The following is a 17,232-nucleotide window of genomic DNA, read 5'->3' as shown; positions in this document are numbered from 1 at the left end:
CTCTTCTCTGACTACTAAGTAGGCCGCTAAGTTATAGAACAGACCTTGTGTTCAGTGACGTTAAAAGTTAAATTTCTCCTTCCCCTTTCAGCACTCAGGCTGTGAGGATCACAGATGACTGTTTCCGTCATCCAGAGTGCTACACCTGTACAGAATGTGGACTCAACCTAAAGATGCGCGGTCACTTCTGGGTGGAGGACAACATGTTCTGTGAGAAACACGCCAGGGAAAGATACCTGGCTCCCGGCGGTAGCCCTCGCTCTGTTGTGTCCCCACACCACTGAGACGCCCAATCAGCCGCCCTCCTGACACCACCTCCAACTCCTCTAGTTGGCTAGGAGCATAGGGAGGAGAAGATGATTTCATTGTTACGTTGTCCAATGTTAGCCAAATAAGAGTGGTTTGGCAAAATGTCACTTGAAGCTTTGGGACCTGGCACAGTTGAGTCTTCTCCTCCAGGTATTGTTACACCCCCCAACTAGAGACTATTGGATTTGGAAGGGGGCGTCTGCATTAGAGTGTGTGTTATTTCTATAACAGTCAGCATATTACAGTTGAATTTCTACATTGCCTGCCACTTCCACATGTTGTATTATGCTTAGAAAACGGCTTGTTTCGATAGACATTTAACTTGGGTTTATCTTAAATAGTTTGTATTTTTGGCTGAAATTTGTAGAGCTTTTCCATAAACCTTGACTCAAATGGTTAGATGCTACAAGTGGGCATCAGCAGCGCTAATGCATACAGGACTGGTTTCCTTAATGTGTTTGTGTGTGTGAATAGTTGCAAACAGTTTCATATATTTCAGTTTGCACCTGTTTGAAGGGTTTGATGATTACTTGGAAGTGATTCTTAGTTTGATGTATATTTCTCCCTTCATAAAAAGAAACCATCATCCACAACAAATCCTCCATCCACACGCATTTAGTTTATTTGCCATTTGCTTTGTATTAAATAAGGGAAATCTAAGAAATTATGATAAATGTGTAAATATGTTTATTTTTCACTTTAAACTGTATTTGGACTGAGCGGAGGGTTTTGCACGCACTTGTTTGTGTTCAGGGTTGCATGTTTCATTTTGACTGTATTGTGTATTTTTGGGTGAGAGAGGTTTGATCATGCTCAGATACGCAGCTGTGTCCTTTGAATGCAGGAGAAAAGAGTATCAGAGTGAAAACATCAAGCCAAGGTCAGATGAATCGTGAATCCTCACATTGTGTTTGTAGGGTTGCCTCTCTTTACCTTTTCCGTTTCAAATAAAAACTTTGATTATCAGTGGATGAATTGTGTTTTGTCTATTTTGCTTCATTAGGGTATTTTGGTTAAATTACATATTCATTTGCCCATTTTGTTTAACTATAAGATGCTTCAGTAAGAATCAAAGTGAACTGATATTTTTCCATTAAAAAGTTTGACTCACAGAAGTAGTAATAAAAGAACTAAACAGAACTTAAAGGATTAGTTCACTTCAGAATTAAAATTTCCGGTAACACTTTATTTCGATATTCCACTTTAGACATTCTACTAACTATAAGTAACTTTGCAGCATCACGTCAACTAACTGTCATTGGAGTATTAGTAGACTGTCTGCTTAATATTTGCTAACACTTTATTTTGTTGGTCCCCCAATAGACATTCTACCGACTATAAGTAACTTGGCAACTAGAAGTCAATTTATTCTACTAACCCGAACCCTAACAGTTAACCATAACCTAACAGTCTACTGAAAGTTTACTACAGTTTACTAATACTCTAATGTGAGTTAGTTGACATGTAGTTGTAAAGTTACAGTTTGTAGAATGTCTAAAGTGGACTATCAAAATAAAGTGGAACCAAACTTCCTGATAATTTACTCACCAAAGATCAAGTCATTAAAGGAGCATTTCACCCGTGGGGACATTAATCTTTATTGAAAGTGGGTCATGTATGTAGTCGAAATGTAACAAATTTCGAATTTGGTGCCTTCTTGACCGAGGAAAGACAAAGTAACTTTAGGGCGCATTTGTATGGAAGACAACACCACATTGCACAGCTCCGTAAGCCACTCCCACTAATCCAGAAAATAGGATGGTTCACAACACAAACATCCGTGTCCTCGTCTGATTCAGAGATTTCGTCCAGGTGAAATTGGCATCGTTAAAATTCTTTGCAGCAGGCGGACTCTATCTCTGTTACCATAGGCGCACAGTGAGAGCACAGGCAACACCAGTCCGCCCCAGCTCGAGCCAGTGCGGGCTCCTCGTCCGCGACAGGCAGGTCTTCTGCCTCGGCTGCAGAAGCCGCAGTGAAATCCCGCCCACTGATCTGTAATAGGTCTGTAGTGTGAGTGGGTCCCACCCCCTGGAAAAATGAGGAACGAGTGTTAAGGCCATTGCACACTGAGTCCGAAATTCGCATCCGAAATTTTCGCACGCCAAAAAAAAAAAATTCGACCTCACTTTGTTAATCACGCTTGCACACTGTCTACGAAACTTTCGTCCGAAATAAAAAAATTCGGATCGGGTTCGATTTTCTACGTTTTTCGCATCCACAGCCAGGTTTTTTGACAATTCAGAGCCACCGTACACGCGACCGACAAAATCCAGAATGGCGTCTGACAAGTTGATACACTTCGTCTCGCAGCACAAAGTACTGTATGAAAAACTAAAATGTGTGTGTGTGTGTCCATACCTTAGACAAACTGCCAGTCTCTGTTCAGGATCGATTGGTTCACGGAAATTGGTGGTGGTCTTTTTAATATGTGGCTCCAGTATCGCTAGCAAAGCATCAAACTGTTCCACTGACATTCTGAGGTAAATTTTGAATCGCTCGGGATAATTTCGCAACTCCTTGATAAGGAGGTGAAACTCTCCTTCCTCTCGGTGCAATCTCAGGATTGGATGGACCCAATATTTCCTCTTTCTTTTTCTCTTTTTAAGAAGAAAGAGGGCAACAAAATCATCCTCACTACTTGACGAATCCATTTAGTATTTTTTGCATTTTATTCCGCAAAGGTTTAATAAATACGCATCGGACTCAGTGTGCAAGGTTTCTGTGCGTGACGAATTTTAAGGCTGACGAACACGAAAAAACGCATACGAAAATTTCGGACTCAGTGTGCAATGGCCTTTAGTCTCAACCCCTCTACAAAGATATGGGACTTCCTGCTTAGAATGACGCAAAATGACGATTTTTACATCATTATAAGCAGGAACTGCAACACTGAAATCCATATTTCTCCCGTCTCAAGGGAAAATGAGGGAATAATGCACGACCATTCAAAAATATGACTTTGTTTCTAACAATACAAAGCTTAATGCAAATGGGTGAAGTGTTCCTTTAAGACAAGTCATACAGATTTAGTCATCCAAGATGAAGATGGTAGACTTCAATGGGGTACAATGGTTTTCAAGGACCAAATTGCAGTTTCAATGCAGCTTCAAAGGGCTTGCGATACCAGCCGAGGAATAAGGGTCTTATCTAGTGAAACGATCGGTTATTTTCAAAAAAATAAACAAACATTTATATACTATCTCTAACTATCTCTATCTATCCCTATCTCTCTCTCTCTCTCTCTCTCTCTCTCTATATATATATATATATATATATATATATATATATATATATATATATATATATATATATATATATATATATATATATAATCTAATCAACCAAACACATGGCAGTTGCTTCAATGCATTTAGGGGTGTAGTCCTGGTTAAGACAATCTCCTGAACTCCAAACTGAATGTCAGAATGGGAAAGAATGATGATTTAAGCAATTTTGAGCGGGCCGGTCTGAGTATTTCACAATCTGCTCAGTTACTGGGATTTTCACGCTCAACCATTTCTACGGTTTACAAAGAATGGTGTGAAAAGGGAAAAACATCCAGTATGCAGCAGTCCTGTGGGCGAGAATGGGCCGACTGATTCAAGCTGATAGAAGAGCAACTTTGACTGAAATAACCACTCGTTACAACCGAGGTATGCAGCAAAGCATTTGTGAAGCCACAACACGCACAACCTTGAGGCGGATGGGCTACAACAGCAGAAGACCCCACCGGGTACCACTCATCTCCACTACAAATAGGAAAAAGAGGCTACAATTTGCACAAGCTCACCAAAATTGGACAGTTGAAGACTAGAAAAATGTTGCCAGGTCTGATGAGTCTCGATTTCTGTTGAGACATTCCAACCCGTTCTCATCTCAGGGCGTCATATAAGGCCGTTTTGTCACGTCCTTCGGCGTTTTCTGCCCACGCATATAGCACCCTTTTGCGTATAGATGACACGCACATGGCTTTCAACCAACTTCAATGTAAAACCATCCGCGATGTAATTACACGCTCAGGGCTTCGCCAGTCGTCAATTCACCTCAACATTGACCGACTGCACAGACTAAAGACGTTTTCAGCAACGACTTGTTTGCTCTATGATTAGGATTGCCTACACCTAATATAGGAGGTCATCGTTTTCCATTATTTATCTTTCGAGAGGAGATATTCGCCATTTTCAACACCCTTATCGTCTGTGAGAGACGCTCGCGGCTTAACCACCTCCAATGGAACCCATCCGCGTTTTACAGGACGCAGTTGGACTTTGCTAGCCAATCCAAGTGCGTGATATCAGACGTTTTCAGCAACAGTAGCATGCGTAGGCTACAATTTCGTTTAGTTTTAAATAAGCCTGTGGTAGCCTACTCAATTTAAACGTGAATGTGTGCTAGGTATCCTAACTAAAAACACGACAATATAGGTTCCATCATCCCTTAATTGCCCGCAGGAGTATATTGGCCGAATTCAACACGCACCCTTTATCGTGTGTGAGAGACGCTCATGGCTTTCAACCATCAATGCAACCCACGGGCGTTTTACAGGACGCAGTTGGACTCGTTGAATATGGACGCTTGGCCAGGACCCCTTGGCGTCACTTTTTAACGCACTGGGTATACCTTTGGCGTCATTTTTCAACGTGTAGGGTAGTCTGTTTGACTTCTATAGAACTCTGAACCGGAGCCTGCGGCGTTGAAATTTGACGTCTTGGGTAACACCGCAACCCGTCTGCTGTGTATGGCTCGAGGCTACAATAAATACAAATAAAAAGGAATAGACTACAATAAATTATCTATGCCAGGGCTAGTCAAATGGCGGCCCCCAGATGATATTTATCTGGCCCTCCAACTGGTTTTTGATGTTTAAAAACCCTCGCAATCTGATATCAAAGTGCCCTCTCTGCGCAAAGGTTTAGCGCGTTCGGCAACCGCATTCAGCGGTGAGTTTAACAACGCACATGGTGTGCAACCGCATTCAGCGGTGAGTTTAACCAGGGGTTCTTAACCTTTTTGATGTCGGGGCCCAAATTTTACAGTACAAAGTGGCCCAGGGCCCATTCAAATATTAGCACTATTGATCTCACCCTTGGTTTGATTTGTATTCAATAACTAAATGAAATCCACTTGCAGTTTAACAGTTTATTATTCATGTGTATGTAAACCTGCACATACAACAAGATGCCAAACACACAACAATTCATGGAACAAATCAATCTGCATCAAGAACAAAGTTAAAGGCTCAAGTCAGGCATATTTAACACAAAAATCAGTTAGATTTGACAAATTTTATTTAAAAAATATAAAATGTATATAAATAAAAATAAATAAAATAAAAACAATAAAATGTGTTGCTAAAATAAATAAATTCAAAATAATATTTTTCTAATTAAATAAGTTGTAAATGAAAATTGAAATAAAGTACAAATGAAAAAATATAGCTTTATAATCTGCAAAATAATTTGATAATTGTTTCAGCAGTCTACATTTTTGCATGGCAGGACCTGAAGTTGCTCTTCATATCTGTTATAAATGAACAGTAACAGTCACAACAGTCCAATTTGAACAAGCTACAACTCCCAATATTCCCCTCCGGACCGCACATATCCGCAGCAGCAGGTAAAACCAACTCCTCCGCTATCGTGAATGCTTTCTAAGGGGCCGATCACACCTGACGCGGTTTTTTTTTTTTTTTTTTTTTTTTTTGCAGTGAGAGGCGCCTATTTTCAATTGGTTTCCTATGACAGCGAGCGTTCTGCGCGCTGTTTATGTGCCTGCTGCGCCTCGCGTTTTTGAAGTTGGGGAAAAAAAGCAACTCGTCGTCATCGCGTTTTTTCCCACTGTCCAATCGAATGAATGGAGAGGCGGGCCTTCCGTTTTAGTGATGAAAGCTACAGTTGCTTGAACGCGCGGAGAGTGCGATGGAGGATAAACTTGTGGTGCTCTCGCGGGTTACCAGGAGCTAAACGACTTCACGAACCGTAACTACCACAATGTTAACAGAAAGTTAATAAAGTTAATAAAAGGCACGGCAGATTTGACGTTTACTTGACTGACAGGACAGGACAGCTTTTTCAGTGGTTGCCTAGCAACATAAAAAATGCAGCGCACGGCTCGTTCTGTGTGATGGTAAGTGCTGTGCACCTCGCGTTTTCGAACCTGAAAAACGCGGCAGTGTGATCGGCCCCTAACTGAGGCATTACTGCCACTAGTGGTGGGATGGTGTATTGTAACTGTCTCATGGATAACAGTGGTCATTCTGGTGTCTTCAATTGATAACTTGTTTGGTCCCGCGGCCCTCGCGGCCCACAGGTGAAAAACGTAAAGTTTTTTGCGGCCCTCCAGGTGGCGCTCGCGGCCCAAGCGTGGGCCGCGGCCCTATGGTTAAGAATAGGTGAGTTTAACAACGCTCAACTGCAGGTAAAACGGCATTCAGAGGTGAGTTTAACCAAAACAACGCTCAACTGCAGGTAAAACTGCATTCAAAGGTGAGTTTAACAACGCTCCACGGCGTGCAAGTAAGCAGTTTAAGCGTTTTCTTGTCATAGGAACTGGTACATATACACTGCTTTAACTAGAGCATGCTGGGTAACGTATTTTTATCGGAGGTTTGTTGATGTTAATAAATATATATAATATGCTACGATTGTGTTCAATTAATATTTTATTTTTTATTTTATTTTTTATTGATTAAATCCTCTAAATGAATAACGCTGACGTCACTGTATGGGGCGATCCCAGGGTCCATTGCGATTTCCCACTTGGTAAGTAGAAGAGTTAATTAATAGAGATGGATACTATTCTTAAATTTACATCTAAAAACTGTTGAATCAGGACAAGAAGTTGTGTTTAGAACCTTTAGATGTGTAAGGTGGCAATTTCGTATGACGGTAAATAATAGAAGGCATTATAAAAATATAGCTTGCTGCACCAAATGTGCAGGCTAGCAAAGTTAGCTAATTGAATTCAAGTTCATTTTTGTCGCATATAATCATCATGTATCGTAGGGGAATGTAATATTTTGAGTATTACATTAGCCCACAACTATTATCCAATATTAGAAATGTTCAGATGAAGAACAGTTGCCAGATTGGTTTGTTTTACAGCCTAATTGTTTAAAATCCACGCAAAATTATATAATTAACACCCAAATAAATCTATAATTAACAATACAAATTAATTTATAACTACAACATTATTGTGGCTCATCACAATTTTTCAATATGAAATAAAACAATTAATGTGTATAATTAATGTAACAAGTAATGCTGTCATAACTTATTGACTGATTTATATATATATATATATATATATATATATATATATATATATATATATATATATATATATATATATATATTAGAAGTTCTGATGTGGCTTTGTTTGGAACATTTTTTATTTTTATTTTATTTTTTGAAATAGAGCAAAACTTACATTTATTGACAATTTTTGTCTAATTTCTATCTAAAATGTAATTAACAATATTCACTTCTTGTTTATTGAAAAGGAATATCACATACAATTTAGCCCATTCTGGCAACACCGATGAAGAGAATACTGGTGTAAAATGTTCAATTCTGTTTTTTTTTGTTTTGTTTTTTTAGGTCCCTCTTCGGCAGCTTCAAAAATTATTTTCAGCCTTACCCCCTTAACATAATTCAAGTGTACTGTATGCTCTTTTTCAGTCCGGCTTGTACCTGTGGAGATGCCTGACAAAATCTGTGGTTGTTCACCAGAGTTATTGAGGGTTAGTCCAGGAAAGATTGTTGCTGTGGTCACAATGAATGGTAAGAATGTGAAGAACTTTATTTTGTCCTGTTTGAGAAGCATCTTTAAAATAAATATATATCCATACGCGACTCCCTACAAGTTTGACATAGATATAAAACTAAAAATATATGAAGTATACAAAGTAATATATAAATAGTACAAAGAACCCAAACCCTGGTTTACATTACAGTGGATGTGTTTTTGATATTTCCAGGATGACATGATCGAACCATGCCCGAGTTAATTTGTGAGGCATGCCAATCCACTTGGACTGCTGGAGTCGATGACCTAAACAGAAGTGACTACTGGCCCTTCAATTTGCCACAGTTTATGCCACAGATGTCTTTTTTTCATTTGAAGAAATGAAGATGGCGGCACCAGGACTGTCCTGCCAAGCATTTTTAAGAATACTGAATCAGCCAACGGTCCGCTTTGGTCGTGTGAGTATTGAATTGATCTATCCTGCAGTGTTGTTGATATCTTTGAGTTGTTGGTTGATAAGCAAGATCTCAGCAGACAGTTTTCTGAAAAGTTTTTTTGAGTGGGAGGCTGTGCGATTTGAGGTGGACAACATATGCAAGGAAGAGCCCTTCAACTGTCCTGCATGCACCCTAGATATGCTTGCAGTTTCAGTTGATGGAAACCGCAAGCATTACCGTTTCAAGAATGCTGCTAGCTACTCCAAACTGTGTATCACAGTGTTTGTATTAATAAGAAAACATAGCTCTTTAATGTGAACTAAGAAATCTCAGATTTTAAGTTATAAATTGTTGTCAATCATCAATTGTTGTTTTTTTGTTTTTTTAGATCTGAGGAACAGACCATCTTTGAAGGCGTCTTCATAGCCAAGGATGAAGACGTAAAAAGATTTGTAGACCACATTCACAACACAACCAAACATGTAAAATTCTAGATGATAATTAGACTACAGCACTATAATAACCTCTTTCTGAAGAGTTTGTTTAGGAGAGTCTTATTTTCATCAACAATTTTCCATATTGTAGTTCAGTGGAAGAAGTGTTTGTGGAGGGGAGTGGTCAGCAGCCAGAGATACCTCATAAAGATCTGCCAGCAAGGTAGACGAGGAGGGATTGGAGCTTGTGGTGTGTCGGCACGGAGTCCTGCTCCAGAGCTCCAGCACCTTCTTAACATGAAGCCATTCCTTTCGGTTTTTCATGCCAAAGCCCATGATTTTAAATGCGAGGTAAGGAAGTGTTGCTATGTGATAGAATCGTATTATCTAAACTGAACATCTGCAAACATCTGTTTTTTTTTTGTTTTTTTATTCTTAACCAGGTAAAATGGAGTGGGGCATATCAGGACGGTGCTGGTTTAACACTAGGGGAGGAGGTGGAACAGTGCAATGCCTTCCTATCTAGGATTGCAGTAACCAGTAAGCATATGTCAAAAGCAGGTAAGATTACCACATACTGCACTAGTTACATCCTTACATAATACGTAGGAGGAATATGGTAACATCATATTTTCTTTGTTTTTCAGGATGCACAGACTTGCTGACTCTCATGGCCATGCGCTGGAATCAGCAAAAGTTCAACAATTTGGCTATCTCACTGACCTGCCGATATCAAAAGGTAATGACATCAGTAGAACTAATTTTAGATGTTCAGTACTGCATGTTAGCAGTGTATGAAGCTGTGCATTGAGCATTTGTTTTTTGTTTCTTACCACTGTTTGTTATTGTAGACCACAAAAGCTCTGCAAAGCCAGTTACAAAACCTAGAGTCCATGAAAGCGCAATTGACAGTGACAGCGAGCCAATTGGAAGAATGATGTAAAGGATTGGGCTGACGGTGAGGAAATTATTACTTGTAATACATTTAGTCACAAATAATTGTAATTGTTACTGTTTGTTGACTGCTTCTGACAAATCTGATACATAATGACACATAACCCACAATGCTTCAAATGTCATTCTGTAACCCCATACTATTTCAGAGATTCTTTGAAGGTTGATGTTTAATACAAATTATTTATTTATTTATCATAAATGCATTCCAGACTCTATCGATCTAAGGACAAAGAGAAAGGCGTTTGACATCATCATGTCAGTAAGGAGACTTGAGGAGGAGCAGAAGATTCTTGTTGCAGAGATGGACCACCATTGGAAATCTCTTTCAACTCGTTCCGATACCCTCAGAGAGCTGTCCTGCTTGTTTTCCAGTGAGACAATGAAAAGTATGTATTTGTAATAAATTACATAAACATAGGGTTGCCCCGACCAAAGATTACTATTAGGGGGCAGCCCTAATAAATATACACAACAATGATGACTGTTTATAAAGTTTCTAATGCTGGTCTTATATTCTTGTGTTCCTCTTTTAAGATTCGCAATGTGGCCTAAGTGAAGAAGGTTTGAAAGGTCTGCAGAGCATCATCCTCAGAAAGTGGCATCAAATCAGAGAAATGAAGGTGCAAGCAAGAGACTGTTACCTGCAAGTTTTGTCTGGAGCAGAGGACATCAACTTCTTGTACAGTGCTTCAGCTGATGAGTACGACAGTGACTACGAAATATCTGATGATGGACTGTAATCTACAAGACAGTAACACCTTTCATACTTCTGGACAATGACCTTAACTATGAATATAAAGCATGTAATAAAATCTGCTTTTTATCACCATAAATATAACCAAAGTGTTACCTCTTCTTTCACATACATAGAAATGTGTGCATGCATGCATGCACTGTGTGGTACAGTAACTTTCATTAGTTGAACTGTAGGGTGCTGTATAACAATTGAAACCTGTTAAGAGACATGGAAGAAGCAGATTATAAGGAAGAACACCATAATGATGAGGAATAATTTTCTCCCCAACATAATATTCAATGTGCTTTCTGTGTAATCTAGTACAGGTTTCATAGTCAACTGATGTGATTCTGTGGTACTCAAAACATTTCACCACTCAATTGTGTAGATTTATCAGCTGTGACCTGATTAACAGTATAATGTTACAGTTTTCTGGATTGCTAAAACACATTTCTTGAAACTCACATTCTCAAAACCTTAAACACAAAACCAAATTTTCAAACCACATTCAGAGAACATCTGACTCTTATGGCAAAATCAAACAATTGCCTCAAAACCATTTTATCTGTGCTCAAATCAAACAATGCTTTCAGATCATACACACATCAGTCAATATTATAAACACTACAGATCAACCGTTAGACACTACAGAGAAAAACGAAGAGCAGAATCCGAAACACGCAGTTACCGAAATAAAAGTATATCGTAACTAAGTAAACAAATTTTGCAATTGCGTAAAAAAAGTATAGTAATGACAACTTACAGTAGTAAGGTGAATAAATTGTATACTGCACTGCACTGCAAGTATAGTATTGTACTGAATATTGTATAGTATTGAAGGTCTGTATATTCAGCACTTTTTATACTGTGAAAATACAGTGACCCAACTGCAAAAGACAAAAAGGTTACAGTAAAAAACTCTAAATGAAAAGCGTTACAGTCACTCAGGAGAGTTGTGCAACTAGAGGAATCAAGGTCAGTGAGAGAGATTTTATTCTGCTTCAGCATCATGTCTTCATGTTGGTCCGGCCTGATGACTTCTTCCACATAACAATGTCATCTCAGGAAAAGGGAAAATCCCTAAAGCAGATCCAGCCTTGACAACATTCTTCACACCTTGCTCTTTCTCATCCTCCTCCTCTTCCTCTTTGTTCACCACCTATTTCACATACTCTTCTTCCTCCTCTCCCTCTTATATTGTTTCCATCCATTGTTGGTAACATTCAGTGCAACATTTTGAGTCAGGTTTGGCACTCTGAACTGACTTGTATGATGTACAGTTGGTTTGGTCTCATCATTAGAAATAAGTGAACAATTTTGAGTAGTTGTGTGTTAACGATGACAACTGTGTTGTAGTTGTTTAACTTTTGCCTGCCCGTGTTTAGTGTTTTGAAACATAAATGTGTCAGTGCGAAATGTGTTTTAGTGAGTGAGAATGTGTTTAGAGTTTTGCCAAAAGAGTGCATGAGATTTGCAAACAGTGTTTTAACTACCTGAACTTGTTTAATGTTTTACAGAAAGAGTGATTTACTCGACAAATTCGATTAGGCTATTGAGAATTTGGGAGGTTTAGTGTTTTAGCAATTCAGAAAAGGTCTATTTTACAACATTTGTAAAATATTACTGTATTTTTGTATTCCGAGTTCAGAGTCTTGCAATATAATCAAAACCTAACACAAGCATGATGTAAATATAGAAAAGGCGGGAAAGCAAAAGAATGTTCAGATATAAATGTGACTCAATACAGTTTGTTGTCCATGATGAAGAGAGTACATATGTGTAGGTTTTACTGCCCTTCCTCCCCCAGGGGTCCCGTAGCACCCCTGGAAGAGCAAAAAAAATGCACATTCTACAAAGTCTGCAAATGCAAAGTCTGATAAGTGTATAAAAGTGAAAATTGGTAGGACAATTATTTATGCTATGTTTAATACATAATGTTGGACAGAGATGTCTGGCATACATGGAAAGGTGTTAAAAAAGCATTTTAAAAAGTGCTCACAGTAAAATACCAAATTTCAGTCTGGCTCTCAAATATGTCAAAGTATTAAAATATTTAATTCCATTACTAAACGTTTTTAAACTACATTACCCATAAGCCTCTATCATTGTGTCCATGGGACGGGCGCTGTAAATTGTAGTTCATTGAAGTGTGTAGTTACACTATAGGGTTAGGGTTAGGATCTCGGTAAACGTGTAATTTCTTTCAATATAGCAATACCTTATTGTTAACTGACAGTATTACTGACAACATAACGCAAGCAAAACATAGTTTGCGATATGGAGCGCTTTTTATTCTGACCTAAACGTTAGTCCAACCACAGCTTGTCCTTCTGGGGCCATGGAAACGTCAAAGCCTCGTCACACTTGTCCATATATGGTATTTACAGGCTCTTCCGACTTTTGATGTACGCAAATCCAGGATATTTATTTATTTTGTTGTTATTTTTCATTGAAAGATATACAACAACGCTTTATTTCCATGATCATTTATGTATAAGTTCTGCAATAAAAATAAATAAATAAAAAAACAGACTCTTCCCAGTTCTGACTGAAGATAGGCTATGTAACCTATGTTATGTAACCCTACAGGGATCTTACAGAAAGAAAATTACTCTTGATAGTTATTCTAGCATGCAGTATTTGTTTTAAACAGATGTAAGTTAATCTCTTAATCAAATAAAATGCGTCTGTAACATTTAAAGATGATTGCGCTCACACTTTGTACTAATTTCCCAAAATGTATTGATATGCCAAACTATTTAAAGACTTTAATTTTTCTTTTCTTAAAAAAAAAAAAAAAAACCCAGGAGATGCAAGGCTGCCACCAGAAAATACATTATTTTCTTCCCTTTGAAGAACACTTTGCCCCCTAAAATAAAAACAATATATTTACATGATTAATTTTACATTATTTTGTAAAAAGGCAAATATAAATAGGTAATTACAATTATAAATGTTAAAGGAATTAATATCGGAAATTGTAGGATTACAACATTTTAATATCTTTAGGAGTATTCTGTGGTATGTATTCATGGCTGGCATACCAAACAAATAGTTCAAGTAGACTTACCTAAACTATATAAAAAAATTAAAAAAAAGTACAAATAATGCCTTTGGGAATGCCATTATGCCAAACAGCACTCATTTTCTCCCTTATGATCTCCATGGCACACTTCCTGGCTGTTGTGCAGTTATTGAAAATGCAAAAGTTTTTTTTTTTTTTTACACACCATTAAGAAAATAAACACAAAAAGAGACTGGGTATTGTGCAAAAAACTTTAATGAACAAAAGCAAGAGAAAAAGAAAAAGAAAAGAAAAGAAAAAACTCACAAAAAAAAAGAAAAGAAATTAAGGGTGCTTGAGTCCAGGTGACTAGGCTGTCATGCTGAAAGCTGGTTGGGATGTGGGGAATTAGGCATAACATGCAGGAATTCACTGGCAGGCTCCCATGTGTCATCCCAGGTTTTGCCACTGTAAAATATCATAAGTGCAAAAAAATTCATTAGAACACAGAGAAAAAAAAAAAAAAAAAAAAAAAAAACCTGTTGGGTTAAATTTAGAGAGTTAATTGAAATGTATTTATGTTTGTTAAAGTAGCATTAACCCTGGTTAAGCCCAGTGGTGGAATGCAACTGAGTACATTCACTCAATTTACGGTGTTTTTTCATTTTACACATTTTTATACAACATTGCATCTCACAGGAAACTATTGTACTTTTTACTAAACTACAATTGTCTGGCAGCTCTAGTTACACAATGTTCCACACAGTTCCTGTACATTGAAAGCCATGCATCTCAATTTACGGATTTCAAAATGTTTCTGATAAACTGAGGGATGAAGTTGTCATTAGTGGGATGAGGAAAATCACATTTCCAACACATGTACAACAGGAAACAACTAAATTATGACACATAAGTGTTTCAGATGCTGAAAGATTAATTTATGTGTGCATGAAACACTGCTACTTTTGTAATGCATTACCAAGTGGATGTCCTGCTGCAGGCTCAATAAATAAGCTAGTTCAGAGCTAGAGCTAGCCACTAGAGAACTTACTAGAAACAGTAAAACCAGATCACATCAGGACCATTTTATTGTCCATACATTGGCTGTCTGTCAGCTAATTTTAGAGTTCTATTAATTACTCAGCAAGTACTGAATGGTTCAGCTCCTCATTACCTACAATCCATTGTGTTAATCACAAAATTCCAGGATCTTACAAATAGAATATTCGAAATAAAGACAAGGAGGTAGATCATTCGCCGATTTGTCTTTAAAATTATGGAATAGTCTTCCGAGCATTCCAAATTCAGACACACTCTCTCAGTCCAGACTAAAGACAGTCCAGATATTTGTCTTTAGTCTGGACTGAGAGAGTGTGTCTGATTTTGGAATGCTCGGAAGACTATTCCATAATTTTTCATCATCGGAATGCATGTCCTAAAGGTTACAAGGGCCTACCTGCCGGATCTAGCTCTTCCAAATGCCTCCACCTCATCGCTATTTGCTTGAGTACTGAGAATTAAATAATAAATAAAATATGACTTACCACACAGTGCATGGCAACCAGTGGACTTTCAACTCGGCTTTCCCCTACACACAAAAACACGAATAATAATTATTTTAACTGTTTTAGCAATCACTGATTAGGGCATAACATATTGTTTTATTATCTTTGAAAGGTCAGAATCAGTCATTTAGACAAGAAAGCAGCCTAACAGAACACATTTTACCTCATTTATCCGTTCCCCAGTTATTCGATCAAAGAGGAAAACCTTCTGCCTACTACATTTTCGGCAACCTGAAATGATGAAAAGACACGGAAAGTTTATTAAGCCATGATGCCATGCTTTGTAGCTAAATCAGTTCAAATTTATAATTTCACATGTGAGGTAATATGCAGTACTTTTCATTCATGTCAAAGTAAATTTGTCCCTGTTTTTGAAAGCAAAATGTACAGGATTGGCTTTCCCAAAGTCCTCTTAGCTTAATGGTCCTTGCACACTGACTCTGAAATACGACGAATAAATATGTTTTGTCAATCACGTTTACACACTGCCGTCATAAAAAAATAGGATCGGGTTCGATTTTCTGCGTTTTTCGGATCAGTAGCAAGAATTTGGAATGGTGTTTTGACAATTCAGAGCCACCGAATGACGAATACGGAAAAACGCATACGAAAATTTCAGACTCAGTGTGGAAGGACCTTAAGTCAGGGACTGACATTAACCACAGGCCTTGGACATTGGCCACAGCTAAATAACTAAATACTGTGAACTGGCTACCAATGACCCGGTTAGCCCAATGAATCAAATTTACATGAAGTCAACTCTGACTGGGAGCAAATTTATTACCAGTGTGGGGTAAGATGTACCATGCAAAAGGTTACCTTTTCTTCTGTTCTTCACACGTGGCCCTTCCTGACACAAAGACGTGGAAATGTAAGAGGCAGACGGAGATGGAAGAGAGACAGAGGGAGAATAGTGTGAAGAGGCAGAGGTGTTTGTCCTTTTCATTTGTTGCAAAGACTTAGAGCATGGCAGTGGAAGTTTGGAAGAAAGTGAAGGAAGAATAGTTGTACAAGTAGAAGAAGTAGAAGAGAGAGAGGTTGGAGAGAGTGGGGAAGACAGAGGAACAAGGTTAAGAACAAATACAGTCTCAGACTCCTTGGTTTGACTCTCCGCCGCCGCTTAACTCTCCGCCTGCTGCACCATTTGACTCTCCGGTTGCTGTGCTGTGGAGGTTGCTATAATACAAGTTTACTTTCATTTAAAATCTTTACATATTAACAAAGAAATATACATTTTAAACATTCATAATTTCTAAATCAAAACATTACTTACATTTTGTCAAGATAAATTCATAGGCCCTCCGCATCTTCTCCAAAATAATTTTAGTGACAGGAGTGGGGTGCAGATGGGTTATTATATCTGCAACCCATTTATTCGAAGCCCTTTTATCTGGCTTACCAATAAATAAAATTGGCTTCAAGTTTACTCACCTGAAATGAACAAAAGCAGTTATCAGACATTAGTTAAATCCACTGAATTATTAGAAACATCAGTAATATATCAATTTTATTTTAAGGACATTTAATGGAGTTGGAGTACAATGCAAGAAACATTCCTCTTCAACTGTATGCAATCAATGGCCAGTTTCAGATAAGGCCAGAGGTACTCTGCAGTTTCTGCCATTGCCATCATGACTTACAGTAATACTTGACAGAAAAACACAAGACAGACGTGGCTCTTAAAAGTGCCTTTATTGTGTGTGTTTCTGTGTGTGTATGTGTGGTGGGGGATTAGAATAAAGAGCAGGCAAAATTGAAGGACCTGCAATTCAGCAATTCAGAATCAAACACCTTATATTTTACACCAGTATTCTTCATGTTGCCAGATTGGATAGTTTCCCAGCCATTTGGTTGGTTTTGGGTTGATCTATGTGTGATAAAAAAAGGCTTGGGCAAGTGGAATTTTTTTTTATTTTAAGGCAAAGGACAGAAATGGAAAATAATTTTACAGTTGCACTGTTCACTGTAGTAGCCTTAAATAGCCTCTGAAAGAACACAAATTATTTATCATTTCATATTGTGATGAGCCACAATAATG

The 17,232-nt window shown here is 38.0% G+C and overlaps 4 protein-coding genes and 1 long non-coding RNA gene across 7 annotated transcripts in view; 4 read left to right on the top strand and 1 right to left on the bottom strand.

Annotated features, from left to right (window-relative positions):
* Window positions 1-1,280, top strand: part of pdlim2 (PDZ and LIM domain 2 (mystique)) — a 74,355-nt gene extending 73,075 nt beyond the window's left edge. For both annotated transcript variants that reach the window (XM_082187774.1, XM_082187775.1), the window contains exon 10: window positions 92-1,280. In XM_082187774.1, the coding sequence (XP_082043900.1) occupies window positions 92-284 (193 nt within the window). In that variant the 3' untranslated portion in view covers window positions 285-1,280. The remainder of the gene's footprint in view (window positions 1-91) is intronic.
* Window positions 1,281-4,623: 3,343 nt separating this feature from the next.
* Window positions 4,624-8,381, top strand: LOC309512299. The gene is made up of 4 exons (XR_014210948.1): window positions 4,624-5,252; window positions 6,704-7,073; window positions 7,995-8,096; window positions 8,294-8,381. It is a non-coding gene; the product is annotated as an uncharacterized lncRNA (long non-coding RNA).
* A 519-nt stretch (window positions 8,382-8,900) lies between these two features.
* LOC309512281 (uncharacterized protein) lies at window positions 8,901-9,909 on the top strand. 2 transcript variants are annotated; one of them, XM_082187802.1, is made up of 5 exons: window positions 8,901-8,980; window positions 9,084-9,283; window positions 9,376-9,493; window positions 9,580-9,671; window positions 9,784-9,909. In XM_082187802.1, exons 2-5 carry the CDS (start codon window positions 9,230-9,232, stop codon window positions 9,868-9,870), a joined length of 351 nt encoding a protein of 116 aa, XP_082043928.1. In that variant the 5' UTR covers window positions 8,901-8,980; window positions 9,084-9,229; the 3' UTR covers window positions 9,871-9,909. The 2 variants fall into 2 exon arrangements, with proteins under 2 accessions (XP_082043928.1, XP_082043927.1); XM_082187801.1 differs by having other exon boundaries at window positions 8,908-9,283.
* Window positions 9,910-10,111: 202 nt separating this feature from the next.
* Window positions 10,112-10,739, top strand: LOC309512182 (uncharacterized protein). The gene is made up of 2 exons (XM_082187645.1): window positions 10,112-10,275; window positions 10,424-10,739. The coding sequence occupies exons 1-2, from the start codon at window positions 10,143-10,145 to the stop codon at window positions 10,627-10,629; spliced, it is 339 nt and encodes a 112-aa protein (XP_082043771.1). The 5' UTR covers window positions 10,112-10,142; the 3' UTR covers window positions 10,630-10,739.
* Window positions 10,740-13,887: 3,148 nt separating this feature from the next.
* On the bottom strand, window positions 13,888-16,308 carry LOC309512921 (uncharacterized protein). Its single transcript, XM_082188650.1, has 4 exons — window positions 16,014-16,308; window positions 15,358-15,425; window positions 15,174-15,217; window positions 13,888-14,097 (listed from the first exon to the last, which is right to left on the bottom strand). The coding sequence occupies exons 1-4, from the start codon at window positions 16,138-16,140 to the stop codon at window positions 14,007-14,009; spliced, it is 330 nt and encodes a 109-aa protein (XP_082044776.1). The 5' UTR covers window positions 16,141-16,308; the 3' UTR covers window positions 13,888-14,006.
* Window positions 16,309-17,232: the final 924 nt, after the last annotated feature.

The sequence above is a fragment of the Leuciscus leuciscus genome, assembly GCF_965113295.1.
Source record: "Leuciscus leuciscus genome assembly, chromosome: 13".
Taxonomy (NCBI): Eukaryota; Metazoa; Chordata; class Actinopteri; order Cypriniformes; family Leuciscidae; genus Leuciscus; species Leuciscus leuciscus.
This window is presented reverse-complemented; position numbering and strand designations above follow the sequence as displayed.